Source organism: Grammomys surdaster, unplaced genomic scaffold, assembly GCF_004785775.1.
Source record: "Grammomys surdaster isolate TR1022 unplaced genomic scaffold, NIH_TR_1.0 334, whole genome shotgun sequence".
Classification (NCBI taxonomy): Eukaryota; Metazoa; Chordata; class Mammalia; order Rodentia; family Muridae; genus Grammomys; species Grammomys surdaster.
The window spans coordinates 461,007-476,909 of NW_021604753.1; the positions used below are offsets into that span (position 1 = coordinate 461,007).

At 45.2% G+C, this 15,903-nt stretch overlaps 1 protein-coding gene across 6 annotated transcripts in view; it reads right to left on the reverse strand.

Annotated features, from left to right (window-relative positions):
• The window catches only part of Nde1 (nudE neurodevelopment protein 1), a 30,237-nt gene that overhangs the window by 11,169 nt on the left and 3,165 nt on the right, over positions 1-15,903 (reverse strand). For 5 of the 6 annotated variants that reach the window (XM_028778336.1, XM_028778332.1, XM_028778337.1 and 2 more), the window contains exons 2-4: positions 9,703-9,826; positions 8,732-8,885; positions 4,356-4,504 (exon numbers count right to left, since the gene is read on the reverse strand). In XM_028778336.1, the coding sequence (XP_028634169.1) occupies positions 4,356-4,504; positions 8,732-8,885; positions 9,703-9,785 (386 nt within the window). In that variant the 5' untranslated portion in view covers positions 9,786-9,826. Of the gene's footprint in view, positions 1-4,355; positions 4,505-8,731; positions 8,886-9,702; positions 9,827-15,329; positions 15,433-15,903 lie in introns of those variants that run through there. The other variant, XM_028778335.1, reaches the window with a different exon arrangement.

Sequence of the window (15,903 nt, forward strand, 5' to 3'; positions counted from 1 at the left end):
CACATTCAGTCCCCAGCACCCACATCAGGTGCCTGCAACTCCAGCTCCAGGGGATCCACACCTCTGGCCTCCGCTGTCGCCTACACTCACATATAAATCTCTATACATACAATTAAAATCATTTAGAAAGGATCTGGAGAGAGAGTTCGGTGTTTAAAAGCACTGACTGCTCCTCTTGAGGTTCAATTCCCAGCACCCATATGGCAATTTACAGTTGTCTCTAACTCCAGGTCTAGATCAGCGTCCTCTCTGTCCTTATTAGGCACTGAAATACTATGCACATAAAAATTTAAAACCTTTAAAAAAACTCAAACAAACACCCCTTGAGCTGGTGAGAATAATTCATTGGTTAAGTGTGCTTGCTGCATGGGAGAGGACGTGCCTAGTCCTGCAGTGACTTGATGTGCCAGGGTGGGTGATACCCACGGTAGCCTCCCACTTCTCAGAGGAGATGGGGATGGGGGTAGGGAGAGGAGCTGTGTGAGGGGGAGACTGGGAGGAGGGAGCCTGATATTGGGGTGTAAAGTGAATAAATAAATTAATGAAAAACCACACCTAGGAGCACAGTCCACCAAACTGCAGAAAAAAAGAGTGCTTGCTGGTTTTACAAAGAACTGAGTTGGTTCACATAAAGCAGCTCACAATCTCTCTGTGGCCCCCAGCTCCAGGGGATCTGAAGCCTCTTCTGGCTTTTGTAGGTATCTACACACAGGTACATTTATACATACACATAATTTAAAATAATAAGAATAAATCTTGGGGGGGAAACCCTCTAACCCTTCCTATCATAGTTTTGAACTGTGTGGATGTACTAACTTCTTGTGGAGAATTGCATTATTGATCCTGACTCTTCATCTGTCCCTGCACCTACATCCTCGCTGGAGACTCACTGTGGGTAGAATACACTTTCACCCTCTGACTCAGTGTGACCATGTGACCTGCTTTTTATAAAAGATGTGTGGAAATGACACTGGCTCGATTCAGAATGTGGCTTCACATACTGTCTTAGTTACTATCACTAGGATGAAAGCCATGACCAAAAGCAGTCTGGGGAGGAAAGGGTTTACTTGGCTTACACTTTCCCATCACAGTCCTCACTGAAGGAAGCTGGGACAAGAACTCAAGCAGGGCAGGAACCTGGAGGTAGGAGCTGATGCGGAGACTATGAAGGAGTATTGCTTACTGGCTTGCTCAGCCTGCTTTCTTATAGACCCCATGACTGCCAGCTGAGGGATGGTACAACCCACAGAGGGCTGGGCTCTCCCCCATCAATCACTAATTTAAAAAGTGCCCTACAGGCCTGATCTTATGGAAGTGTTTTCTCTCCTCTCAGATGACTCTAGCTTGAGTCAAGCTGACATAAAACTAGCCAGGACATATACTACCAACTGTAGACTGGACCAAATATAAATCCAGTAGTAGATGCTGGGATAAGTGAAAAATTAATGTGCAGTGGAACTGAGTTCAGTACCTTATGGGAAACAATGAAAGAGAGAGTAACAGTGCATCCACGTGAAGAAAACCAAACTGGAGCAGAGTCATACTCTAATCATAAGGACAAACAGTAAACATGACCGTGAAGGCTGTCACCTACAGGCACGGCAGAGACTGGCTAGAACTTGGAGCAGACAGCAGTGCTGCTGACTCTGCATCTTCTGAGAATTTTACTTTAAAAATCCGTAGTGACAGAAAACCAGCACCACCAAGGGGCCTCAAAACCTGCACAGCTCTTGTCCACATTTCTGGTTGACCTCTGAACCTGAGCACACAGGGAAAGTCTAAAAATGAACAAAGGCATTTCAGATACTGCCCACCACAGCGAAAACTCTAAAAGTGATCAAAGGCATTTCAGCTACTGCTCACCACAGACAGAAGACGGTGTGGAGTTCAAGTTCAGCTACATGATCTGCATGGACAAGGAGACACAGGCAAATAGCTAACAGGGCCTCCAGGCTCAGGACACACGGACTACAATGTTCACAACCCAATCCAAACTGACTGGACTTAAGAGACAATGAAAACATGACAGAATTCAGGAGAAAAGACAATCACTGGACCAACACTGAGATGACCGTGCTAGAAATAGGTCAAAGGTTAAAAACAGCCGCTGTGATCAGGATCTGAGACAAGAAGAAAGCTCAGTATAGGAATAGAGATTAAAAAAGAAGAACCACAACAAAATGGAAATTCTAGTTCTGAAGCATGCAACTACAAAACTCTGCCTTAATTGCATACGGCCTCAAAGAAGAGCTAGAGAACAGTCAGAAGTCTAGGGGAGGAAGGTTCCGTTTATGCTGCTACTGGGAAGTCCTCATCCCTACTGGGTGTGCTTTCCAGGTGTGGCCTTTTGGAGGAGAAGCACCAACACCCTGTGAGTGACCCCTCACCTATTCTCTGTAAGGAAGCCCAGTGAATTCATTGTTTCCCCAAGGTGAACTTAGAAGAATCATGCCTCCCAGCACTTGGGAGGCAGAGGAAGGCGGATTTCTGAGTTCGAGAGTTTGAGGCTAGCCTGGTCTACAGAGTTCCAGGACAGCCAGGGCTACACAGAGAAACCCTGTCTCGAAAAACCAAAAAAAAAGAAGAATCATGCCTCAGTTTTTGTGTGGACCTTAGGAGAGGCAGCTGTTGTTTAGTCTTCCTCCTGTGAAGGAATTTCAGCAATATCCAAGCTTAACAGCAGATTTTTAAATTAAAACAATAGAAACAACAAGATTAAAGTAGAAACAAGCGAAGGGTGGGAGATGGCTCAGTGTATAAAGTGCTTGCTGTGCAAACGTGAGACCTGGGTTTGGATCCCCAGCACCTGCATAAAGGCTGGGTATGATGGCAAATGTATGAAACTTCCCTGTGTGCAAGTTGGAGAAAAGAGAAACCTAGGAGCTGTCTGGCAGCCAGTCTAGCCAGAACAGCAAGTTCCAGGTTCAGTGAAAGATCCTGCTTCAAAAACTACGATAAAGAACAACAGAGGAAGATGCCCAAAGTCGATCTCTACCGCCCACATGTACTGCACAACCATGGCAACTGAACTAATGCACAGCCCACAGAGAGAGAGAGAGAGAGAGAGAGAGAGAGAGAGAGAGAGAGAGAGAGAGAGAGAGAGAGAGAGAGAAATGGGAGGAAGAGACCCCAGAGACCCATCTGACAGGATTCATGTCTGGATAGAATCCAGATCATGCCTCAAAAGGAAAGAGGAACCAGGGGGATCTTTGTAAATCTGAGGAGAGCCTGGTCTCCATATGGAGTCTAGGCCAGCCAGAGATACTTAGTGAGATCCTGTCTCAAAAGCAAGTAAGCAAGCAAGCAAGCAAACAAACAAATGGAAAAGTATCTGGAGAAAGAGTGACCAAAATACAATTTGATGAAAGACAAATGTTAGCCCCAGCCTGCCTTCAGCACCTCAGCACCAGCAGCTAAGTCACCAGCCACTAAATGGGACACATACCCTTTAAAGGGTCCCTGCTACCCACTCTCTTGCTCTGTCTCTGTCTCTCTTTTATGTCCCAACTCTGAGACCCACCTCTGCCTCAAATAAATCTCTTGCATGAGATTTGTTGTGCGATATAATCTCTTTGGCATAACACGGCCCCAACCTGCCAAGGAGCACAGTCCACCAAACCACAGAAAACCCAAGCTGAGGAGAACCCAAGAGCAAGGATAGAAAACAGCTCTTCAGACATACAGAGAAGCAACAACTACAGAAGACTGCAACATCACCTCCAAAGTCCAAGCCTGTGAGGCTAGAATTCTCCATCTAATGAAAATACCCTCCAAGCCAGCATGGCAGTGCACACCTGGAACCTCAGCACTGGGGTGGGGGTGGGTGGAGTGAGGAGGAGAGTGGGGGGCGGGTGTCAATTAGGAGCCTTGTTATGAATCTGAGGCCATTCTGGTGTACACAGAGTTCCAACCCACCAGAAAATGTTTCCAAAAAAAAAAAAAAAAAAGCAAAGGAGAAAAGAGAAGAGCAGATCCTTGAAGACAAGTCAGGAAGCAACATAGCTGTGAGCTGGAGGGTATACAGCAAGACCCTATCTCAATCTACAGAGTGGAGGGCCAACAGGGCCTCACAAGGGTAAATATCTGAATTCTAATCTCCAAAACCCATGTAAAAGCAAGACATATTAAAATGAGAGTGTCTGTAGTCTCAGCATGCCTACAGAGAGATGGTAGGTGGAGACAGAAGACAGGACAATCTGAAAGCTCACAGACCATCTCACACGAGTCCAACACCAGAAATGGTAAACATATTCTATCTGGCTCATGAGCCATTAGGGGTTTTGCCTTGCTCAGCACTGAGTTCTTCATACTCAGGTCTGTGGTTGTCACCTCAAAACTTTCCTTGCCCCACCTACCGTTTGGCTCTTTCCAGGTCATCATTGGCTTGTTCCAGTTCCCGGATGTATTTCTGCAGTTGGTCTTTAATGGCTTTTGTCTGAGCCAGGTCATCCTCTAAGGCTGAGATCTGCCGGTAACCCTCTGAATGCTGCATTTCAAACTTCTCCTGCAGGACAGAACAGAAGCCTGGTCAGTGACTGAAGACTGTGACAATCTATGTTTGCATCCCTTCCTTATCATCACCCCACCATCACTATCATCAAGTATGGGATGTCACTCATGGATACTTCTATCTACCTGTACAAGACATTTGGTGGCTTTGGCCACTGAATATAAGCTCTTTCCCTCCTTCCTTCCACCCCAGCAACAGTACGTCATCTTCTTTCCTTGAGATAGTATTTCATGTGTGCCAGACCTGCCTCAAACAAACTATGTACCCAAGAAGCAGAGGATACTCTCGAACTGCCTGTCCTGTCTCCACCTTCCAGGTATAGTCATGAGTTACCATGGCCAGTTTATGCAGTGTTGGGGCTTTTGTGCCAGCATTCTCAGTCCCCATCTGAGGCACAGCCTCAACATAACCCCAACATCATAAGGAATGTCTCTCTCTTCATTTTAGGGTCTCTGAGGTATTTCTTCATATGACCCCTATGAGGCAGCTTCAGGCCTCCTCTCCTAGCCTCCCCTGAGCTCAATCAACAGACCCTTCTCTCCACAGACCTGAAATTTCAGATGAGAAGCAGTTGTTGTCCTAGTTAGGATTATTATTACTGTGATGAAACACCATGACCAAAGCAACGTGGGGAGGACAGGGTTTATTAGGCTTATATTTCTATATCACTGCTCATCAAAGGGAAGTCAGGATAGGAAATCAAACAGTGCAGGAACTTGGAGGCAAGAGCTGATACAGAGGCCATGGAGGGATGCTGCTTACAGGCTTGCTCCCCATGGCTTGTTTAGCCTTCCTTCTTATACAACTCAAGACCACCAGCCCAGGGATGGCCGTGTGCACAACAGGCTAGGCCCTCCCCCATAACCACTAATTAAAAAAATGCCCTATAGTGGAGACATTTTCTCAACTGAAGTTTCCTCCTTTCAGATGACTCCAGCTTGACAGAAAACTAGCCAGGACAACAGAAGATGCTGTGAAAGATAAGTGACAGTCATTCAAAGAATGCACGCCCCAACTCTCCCAGCCACGTGCCTGCCGATCCCCTCACCGCCTGCTACCTGCCATCCTGTCTACTCTCACCTGGTCCTTGCAGAGCCCACTGACCTTCAGATGAATCATTCAAGGTGTCCACAGCCACATGCACTCACTCAGGCCCCAGTACAATGCAATAGGCACTGCTTTGTGCTTGAGTACTGTACTTGAGGATAACAGCAGGGGTGACTTGAGTTGCTTGTACCTCAGAAGGAGACATCAGATATTTAACGACAACCATTCTAACTTTTTGATCTAAGACACTCCACAACAATGTAAGAGAAGCTCAGTTTGATTGGCCAGTGCTTTCTAAGAGCAAGGAACAGTTCTGATGACACCTCACTGGTTAGCTGCTGCCCATCTGGAGCAGTTAACACTTATGAACCTACTGTATGTTAATTAATTTCAGCCCACACCAGATATATGGAAATTAAGACTCAGTTACTTGCCTGGCCCAAAGTTGATCTGCAACAAATAACCCACCCAAGATCAGGGCCACCAGAGCATCCACTCTTAAAGCAAAGACACTAAGCAATTTCCATGCAGGTTGTCTTAGTTAGGGTTTCTATTGTTATGAAAAGACACCACGACCACGGCAACTCTTATAAAAGAAAACACTTCACTGGGGCTGGCTTACAGGCTCAAAGGTTTCACCCATTATCATCACAGCGAGAAGCATGGCGAGACGCACGGCAAGAAGCATGGTGACAGGCAGGCAGGCAGGCAGACAGACAGGCAGACAGGCAGAAGACATGGTGCAAGAGAAGATGAGAGTTCTACATGTGGATCCATAGGCAGCAGGAGACTAACACACTAGGCCTAGCTTGAGCATATGAGACTTCAAAGCCTGCCTCCACAGTGACACACTTCCTCCAACAAGCCCACACCTCCTAATAGGGCCAAGCATTCAAACACAAGAGACTATGGGGCCATTCCTATATAAACCACCACACAGGCCATCAAGGAAGTTAACAAAAGAAAAGAAAAAGAGAAAAGCTAGCTCCTCTTCTTGCCTAGATTCAAGAAGCAAAGCTATTGTGAGACAGTCAGATTTACCAGGAGGTAATAAATGGTGATGCCCAGACCAGAGTTGGGGACAAGCACTCCTGTGAAAGAAGAATGACCACAGTGGCCATTAAGTGATTTATAGGTCGACAACATCAATCAATCGTCAACATCCTAAGGCTTCTGGGGTTTCCTGGCAAGAAGACAAAAGCAAATGTCTGAACATAAGCAAAAAGAAACTAGATCTTAGATCATTAAGATGTGGAGACCCAGACCCTGTGCCTGCACAGATTTAGAGAGAGTGTTTGGGACATGAAAATTGCTGTCCCACTGAGCTTTCACTGTTTCTGATGGAGGCTCAGTATGTGCTGTCTGATGGCTCACAGGCTGCTGAATTCAAGGCTTGATGAACAGCTGATACACCTGCCATAGGTGACTAATAGGCAATTACAAGTGGCAGGCTCTTTCTCCAGTATTTCTTCCCTTAGTCTCTGTGTGGGGCCTCATGCCACTGGCCAGAGGTTGTAATGAAGAAGTCAAAATTCAATCCTGAAGCATAAAATTACTCAATAACTGAAGGGTATGTATGCAGCCCTTACCTATAAAAGGCATCTTAACACCCCCAGCCACTACTCCTGTCACAAACTTGCCTCTCCACAGCCTTTGGCTGAGAACTGGAACAATTCCTCATTGCCTGTTTCAGAGGCCAAATGAAATACTTCCAGGGTCGATGAGAAATTTGGACCTGACATAGGACAAGAGCAAGAGATAGTATTTGGTGTGACCAGGACAGACTGGGCCCAGTTATCCATTGGCATGAACTAATGCATGCCTTATGAAGCCAGGCATCTCTCTGAAAAGAAGTTAGAAACCCTGATTTTTCTGGGAAGTTTCATATATCTTAGCGTCTGAGATTAAATATATATTTTTAAAACCTTGAAACTGCAGAGAAATCCTGTCTCAAAACAAACAAACAACCATGAAACTGAGCTGTCAAGGCAGCAACTGCAGCCAAGCCCCATGACCTAAGATAGATCCCTGGGACCCATGTGATGGAAGGAGAGATTCCACTCCTGAGGGTGCAGAGGTCAGAGAACAACTGGCCAGCACCAATTCTCTCCTAGCACCTTGCCAGTCTCAGGAGTCAAACTCAGGTCGCCAGGCTTGATGGCAGGCACCTTTACCAGCTGAGCCAGGTGAGCCTTCTTGACAGCCTAGAAGTATTTTTGACCATCACAACCATAGCATTTGGGAGTGCTATTTGTTTCTGGCAGATGAAGGCCAGAAATACTACTCATTGTCTTACAACACAAAGCTCAGGGCCTCACTCACAACAGTGTCCAGGCTCAAGAGGCAACACAGTGCTTCGTTTTGACCTGAGAGGACACATTCTAAGACATTCTGCTACATCCCCCAAAACTTCAGACACCACCAAACCCTATACATGTTTTGTTTTTCCCATGTTTGCTGTGTTATAATGCTTTAGTTTACAAACTAATAAATTAACAATAATTACAAGATAGGTTGATTATAATATTATACCATAATAAAAGTTATTTAAAATGTATAAGTTATCTCTAGAATTTTCCATTTAATATTTTTTGGATTTTGTTTGATTACTGGTAACCCAAATCATGGAAAATAAAGCCAAGAACGGGTCCAGGTAGAACTACTGCAGAGCCCAGTTAATAAACCTGCTTATGATTGGTATGGTCCAACAGAGTGTTCTAAAAGATGATATTCTGTAGTCCCTGTGTCCAGAAGTGAAACCCATGAGTTATATGTGGTTACAGAGCACCTGAATTGTGGTAATGTTAGTAGAATTAATTTTTTTCCTCATTAGCTTTCATTTCAATAGCCATATGTAGCTAAGAGATACCATACTGTGCTTGTAATATACAAGCAGGAGACATTCTAAAGCCAGTCATGATGGTGATTACCCTTAATCCTAGCACTCAGGAGGTGAATGCAAGGAGTTCAAGGCCACCTTCAGCTACACAGTAAATTCCGGGCTGGTCACAGTGAGCCTGGGCTACCTGACTCAGTCTCAAGAAGCTACAATTCTGACACTGAGCCTTTGAAGAACTCTTTTTGCCATGTCCCTTGGGAAATCAGTACAGTGACTGCAACCCTGCTTACCACAAGCCATCCCTACCTGTGCACATGTCCCCTGGGCTTCCTCACCTTCACAGACTCCAGCTCCATTCGAAGGCGGTTATTCTCTGACAATAGGTCCCGGTTCCTGGTCTCAATTTGCTGCAGCTGAGTCTCCAATTCAGCTTCGTATTCCCGGCTTCCTTCCTGGAATTCTCGAAGTTCCTCCTGTGTATTCTCTGCCCTGTAGCAGTATTAAAAATAAATTTATCACAGAATTAATGATGCTGGTATTGTGTCACAAAGTAGGGTGTGTGGATCATGCCTTTATTCAGCCACCATTATTCCCATCTTATGGAAAAGACAACAGTTTGTGAGAGCCAGCATTGAAGTACACACCTGTAATCTTAGCATTCAGGAGTCTGAGGCAGGAGGCTCAAGAATTCAAGACCAGCCTACACTACACAGTGCTGAATCAAAATCTCTCTCTCTCTCAGCACTTTTAGATCTGTGTACTGCAACACCTGTCTCAAATTTAAAATCTTCCAAAAAGCTATCTTTTTTCAATGTTATTTTATGTGCACAAGTGTTTTGCCTGCATGCATGTATGTGGACCAATTGCAAGCCCACGGAGATCAGAAGAAGGCATCGGGTCTTCTGGAACTAGCGTTAAGGATGGCTGTGAGTCACTATGTGGCTGCTGGGAACTGACTCCGGATCCTCTACAAAAACAAGTGCTCTTAACCTTGAGCCACCTCTCCAACAACAGCATATTTTGATAGGCACAGGTAAATCTTCTTCTCTATAGCAGACCTGATATAGATAAGGACCTATCCAGAACATACAATGAGATGTTAGAATGGTTAAGTGACTCAGTTTGTAGTTCAAATCCCAACTCTACTTCTGACAGCTACTGCCTTAGGCCGGCTGTCTGAGTTCCCAATTGCTCAGGGGCCTTTGTAGAGAAAGGTGACCCTAGTTTCTTCATCTAATGACAAGGCTGAATGCATGGTACCCAGCACACTCTCAGAGAGTGCAGGGATGGAAGCTGCAGGACTGACCTCTGCTTGTAGGTCATGGCCAGGTCTCTCCAATAGTTTGTTTCTTCCTCCTCTGATCCAAAAGTCTTTCCTGAGTCCTCCATGATGAAAAGGGCACGAGCTCACTCTTCCTGCGGCATAATGTCTAGGAGCAAAGTTTGAAAACCAGAAAAGTTTGAAAATTACTGTGACTTTCCTGGGTAACAGCTGGTCTTTAATTAAAAACGAACAAAGCAAAACATAACAAAAAACAACCCTAAAAGCCTGAACTTCATGCTAGATCAAACAAACAAACAAACAAACAAACCAAAAAATGCTGCCCCTAAAACCAAAACCAAATACAAATAAAAAGTAGCCTATCTTCAGATGCAGCCCAGGGCTTATGTATATCTCCCCACAAACATTTAGTAGCGAGCCCTTTGATCCAAATAAGATATCTTCTAGATTCCTGGCTCCTCTGGGAGACTTGTGTCAGGAGACGTAAGTTATACGTAAATTACTGTACAGCCCTAGGTGAGCACAGGGACAGAACTCTGCAGGAGATGCTGACCCACAGCACATGGCTAGCTGTGCAGTGTATCTGTTGGTGAGTCTGGATGTGTATGCTCCCCTGAGAAGCAGCACTGTGATACAGATTCCGAAAACTTAACCTAGAAGTCAAGGTGGGCTTCCTGGCAAGGTGGCACATGAGTAGCATGTGAAACGAAAAAGAGTTGGACATAGCGCCTCTGGCATCCCAACTCTCAGGAAGCTGAGGACAAAAGGTCACAAGTTCAAGGCCAGTCTGGGACCCTGTCTCAAAGAAAAGTAGAATCTCTGAAAGCAGATGGATGAGGAAAAGGAGGACATCAAACTCACAGACAGCAGAGCAGTAGCTAGGCCTGTTCGGGAGCCGAGGAAGACTGGAAGCAGAGGAGGGAAAGAGCGTAGACTGAACTCCAGGGCTAAATCGAACGCAGGCAGCCTTTCAAACACATTAACATACCTACTGCAGAACTGTACACTGGTGGACACCTGGGAAGCTGAGGCAGGAGGATGTAAGATCCTTAGCTAACCTGGGCCACAGAGAAAGACACTGGAAAGATGGAAGGACAGAAGGAGAAAAGAAGAAATGCTTGGTTGCCACTAGGAGCCACTGGGGCACTCAGTGACAGACGGACTCTTCAACTCAGAAGCTCATCCTGATGGCGTGGCTGGCTGGTAAAGGCCAAGGAGTAAAATGGATCTTCTGCAGAAATACAAGAAAAGAAAGGAAGGTAGGTAAAATTAGAGCTTATAACAAAGGAGGGAAACAGAGTCCAAGGATAGTCAGAAAACAACAGGAGCTTGGTGCAGTCGTGCCGTGCCATTTGGGAAATGGAAAAAGGAGGTGTGCAGCCCAAGTCTTGGAATTTGAAGCCAACCTGGGCAACACAATGAGACCAGGCATAATGGGGGAGGGGGAGTAGGCTGAGGAGATGGTTCAGTGGGTATAGTGCCTGCCACACAGCTTGAGGACCTTATTTCAACCCCAAACACTCATGTAAAAAGCTAGGCCATAACCCCAGTGCTGGAGGGTTGTGTGGTACAAACAGCAGGATCCCCAGAGCTCACTGGCCAGCTGGTCTGGCCAAATCAGTGGGCTCCAGGTTCATTGACATCATGCCTCAAAAAAGAAGGTGGAGACTCAACCAGCCCTAGTTAAACCAGTATGTCACAAAGCAAAAGCAAAAACAAAAACAAGACAAGATAGTAGAATGGGGACCGGGCAGTGGTGGCGCACACCTTTAATCCCAGCACTTGGGAGGCAGAGGCACGCGGATTTCTGAGTTTGAGGCCAGCCTAGTCTACAGAGTGAGTTCCAGGACAGCCAGGGCTATACAGAGAAACCCTGTCTCAGAAAAAAACAAAACAAAACAAAACAAAACAAAACAGATAGTGGAATGGGAATTTGAGGGGTGGATGGAGGGCTGTGTATGACCACAGTGTATACAAACTGTTAAAAAAAAAAAAAGAGAGAGAGAATGATTAAGACACCTTCATGGGTGCCCGCATGCACATACACACAAAAGTCACTCTTTAAGACAAAACCAACACTACTTTTTGGCTGTAAACACATCACTACAAGATAAGAGACGGAGATAGGATCCTCAGAAGCTCATGAGTCAGCTAGCTTGGTATACAAGCTACAAACAAGAGACCTACTATTTCTCTTTCCCTAATTCAGAGAAAAACGTCACTTTGTAATCCCACCCATGGCTGATCAAGGCGGGGAACCTGAAGTGACAGAAAGGGGGTGATTTATAATCACTCCCTCCCTGTATTGCTCACTGATTCTTCCGTCTTCCTGTAATAGTACCCCAATGTTCCTTTATGAGAAACCCCACTCTCATCTGTGTGGTTCAGGTAGCTGTGGTAGCGTCGGGAGGAAGCACGAGCCTGAACATGTCTCTACGTCTATGACGGGCTCAGCAATGGGTCTAACTTACACTGAGACAGCAGCTCAGGAGCTGAACCAAGCCCAAACTGAGCCCGTGCAAGTATGGGGCAAACCTACAATAAACCAGTAGCTAGGTGAGTCTCTGAGCCTGAGTGTCTAGATATAGGCCTTTCGTACAGCTACTAATAGAAACTCACAAGGAACAGCCTGTCTGAGAAAGGATCCAACAGGAAAAGGTTGCCAATGGACCTAGAGAGATGGGATCCTGTCAGAATCATCATGGGGCAGCTATACTCGACTGAAGCTTATAGCAGAGAATCCCTCCCTGTCAGTATGGGATTCGGTTCCCAGTTTAGAAAACATATTACTGCTGCCAGAGGAGTTTTAGAAAGGGGCTTCCTGAGCTGGGGAGACAGGTAACTGGGTAAAGCATTTGCTAAGCAAGTGTGACAAGCTGAGTTCAGAGTCCCAGCACTAAGGTAAAGTCAGATGTGGTAGCACATGTCTGTAATTCCAGTGCCCTCTCAGCAAGATAAGAGGCAGAGACAGAATCCTCAGCTTGTGAGCCAGCTAGCTTGGTATACAAGCTACAAACAGACCTTGTCTTACAAGATCTGACCTCCATATGAACATACACCTGCACACACATGAACACGAACCCATATAGAGAAGAGAAAAGGCAAGGCAGAGTGGGAGACAGGAGAGGGAGGGGAGAGAGGTTTTTGAGACAGGATCTTACTATGTAGCCCCAGCTGGCCTGGAACTCATTATGTATGCTGAGTATGAACTTACGATCCTTTTGCTTCAACTTCCTAAGAGCTAGGACTTTAGACGTGCCACATAGTGCTCAGCAGAAAAAACAAAAACAAACAAACAAACAAACAAAAACCTTCTCAAATCATTATTATGTTGCCTAATGAAATTTAAAACTTGATCTTTAGGAAAGAAACTGATGGATGCTGTGTATGTAGGTTACAGGGGAGGTGTTTGTCTTTGGGGTTTATTAGACACCATGACCAAGGCAACTCTTAGGACAACATGTCATTGCATGCCTGTAATCTCAGCTCCCAGGAGACAGAAGCAGGAGGACCACAAGTTCAAGGTCATCCTTGAGAAGGCCAGTTGAAGGCCAGCTTGGGGCACATGAACCCTGAGATGATAGTGAGAAAAAAAATGAGGAGGGGGAAGAGAAGGGAAGAGAGAAGGGGAAAAAAGAAAAAGAGGAGGGGAAAAGGGAGGGAGGAAGAGGAGCAAGAACAGCCAGAGGCAGTAGCTACTACACCCCTTGACAATCTCTAACAACCACGAAGCAGTGGTGGAAGCAACTAGACCCAAATGCAGTGTGTCTTTTTGAAGTCAAGTTCAAGAACTGCAAAGTTGCACATAGATTGGCAGGACATCAGTTTGGACCACAGTCTTTTAAAAACACCATTGTAATAGGTGTTAATACCAGGTTACAGTACACATAGCTTTGTGTCTGCTATCTTAAAAATGAAGACTACAGTAGAGTGGTAGCCCTACAATCCCACAATGCCTACGATCCCAGCTTCTATGGCATGTGAGGCAGAGGATTCTTAAATGTGAGTCCAGGCTAGACAACTTAGGAAGACCAAGACCCTATCTCAAAAATAAAGTAGACAGCCTGGTCTACAGAGTGAGTTCCAGGACAGCCAGGGCTATACAGAGAAACCCTGTCTCGAAAAACCAAAATAAATAAATAATAAAGTAGAAACAAAGAACCAGGTAGGTAGCTCAGCCAGGGGAACACTCAGCTAGTGCACATGGGTTTAATTCCTGATACTATCAAAAACTAAGAGGATATGATGTCCATTTATATTAGTCATGTGTAGGTAACTTTCTTCTCAATGCCTTGGTGCCATCTTATGCCTCTGTGGACCAATCTCTCCCATTCTGGGTCACACAAATATGTTTGGCAGGGCAGGGAGATGGCTCAATCAGTAAAGGGTTCTCATACCAACATGAGAATCTGAGTTCAAATCCAAAACACCCATGTAAAAAGCTGCACATTGGTGGTCTATAACCCCAGCGCTGGGGATGGAGAGACAGAGATAGGTAAGATCCCTAAAGCTCATTGGCCAACCAACCTAGCCCAACTAAGGAGTTTCAAGTCCAGTGAGCCTTAAAAAAGTGAATAAATACAAAAAAATAAGATGGAAAACAACTGAAAAAAGATACCTCTCATAGACTTCTGGTACTCCACTTAGTACCGCCATGCTAACAAGTACATATACCACACAAAATTCAAAAAGCAAATTTTAAAAAGCACCTTTTTCCTATAACTTGGTTTTCTCTGTTTTACACGTTTCTGTGTATGTGCAGGTGTGTGTAGGTGTTCCTGTGCATGCAGGGCTAGAAGGGGGCATCAGGCATCTCCACCTATCACTTTCTACACTGAACCTGGGGCTCGAATTCTGCTCCACTGGCTGGGCAAGCCTCTGGGCCCTCCTGCCCCTGAAGCCCAGCACTGTAAATCATAGCTGCGCACCATCACACCAGCTTTGTACACGGGTGCTGAGGACACACACCACTTAGGTCCTCACACTTTGAAATAAGAACTTTGGTGGCTGAGCCATCTCTTCAGTCCCTAGGATTGGTTTTGTTGGGAGGGGTTCCCCAAAATTAAGTCTACAAAATTGTCTGAAAACACACTCAAGACACACACCTCTAATTTCAAATTTCTAGAAAAGAAATAAAGTGATGTCTGAGTGAACAAAGCTAGCCAAGCTGGTCATCAATACTCGGATACACATGAGCCAATCCCCTTCTCCAGCCCAAGTTTACGTCTCCATCAAAACAAGAGGTGAGTGGGAGTCAAGTGATGGTGAACACCTGTAATCCCAGCACTTGGGAGGCAGAGGCAGGAGAATCCCCTAGAGTTCAAGGCCAACCTGGTCTACAGAGCAAGTTCCAGGATAGCCAAGGCTATACAGAGAAACCCTGTCACAAACAGAGAGGGAGGGAGGGAGGAAGAGAGAGAGAGAGAGAGAGAGAGAGAGAGAGAGAGTGTTGAAAGGGAGAGGTAAGGAAGAGAAAGGAGCCAAATATTCACGTCTAACCTGTGTGATCATGGACACATGGTGTGTATTTACAGAAGTGATGACACTGTGGCCAAATACAAATAAGAGTCACTAAGACTAGCTTCTGTCTTTATGCTGCTTAAGTACAAAGATATACAAGGACATGTCCTTGTCCTCAAAGGGCCACTCACCATTCTCTAACATGAAGAACTACCAGCACAAGACAACTGGGAACCCATGATGATGTTAAATCAGAACTATATGCACTAACGCAGAAAAGCAGTCTTGATAGCTGTTGTCTCCCTCCCTGCAACAAGAGATAGACAGTGCCAGACTGTGGCTACAACAGGCACTGAGTTTGAACTTGTACCTGACACGATTCTCTATAATGAATTTTTGGTAAAAGAAATATGATTTACAGTAATATATTGTGAACTGAAGTTTCCGGAAGGAAGGAAGGAAGGAAGGAAGGAAGGAAGGAAGGAAGGAAGGAAGGAAGGACCAGCTGCACCTATGTTAAAGATTCTACAAGACCACAATCTTGTAGATGTGACTGAACTTCAAGATTGTGGAGAGTTAAAATGTTGCAAATCAGAGGCAAATTATCTTGTGCTATTTTTAGTCTCTTTGAAAGCCATTCATTGCCCATAACAGGGTTTTACCTAACATCCTTGTATGTATCTGTCTTAGTCAGGGTTTGTATTCCTGCACAAAACATCATGACCAAAAAGCAAGGTTTTATTCTCTTACACTTCCACATTGCTG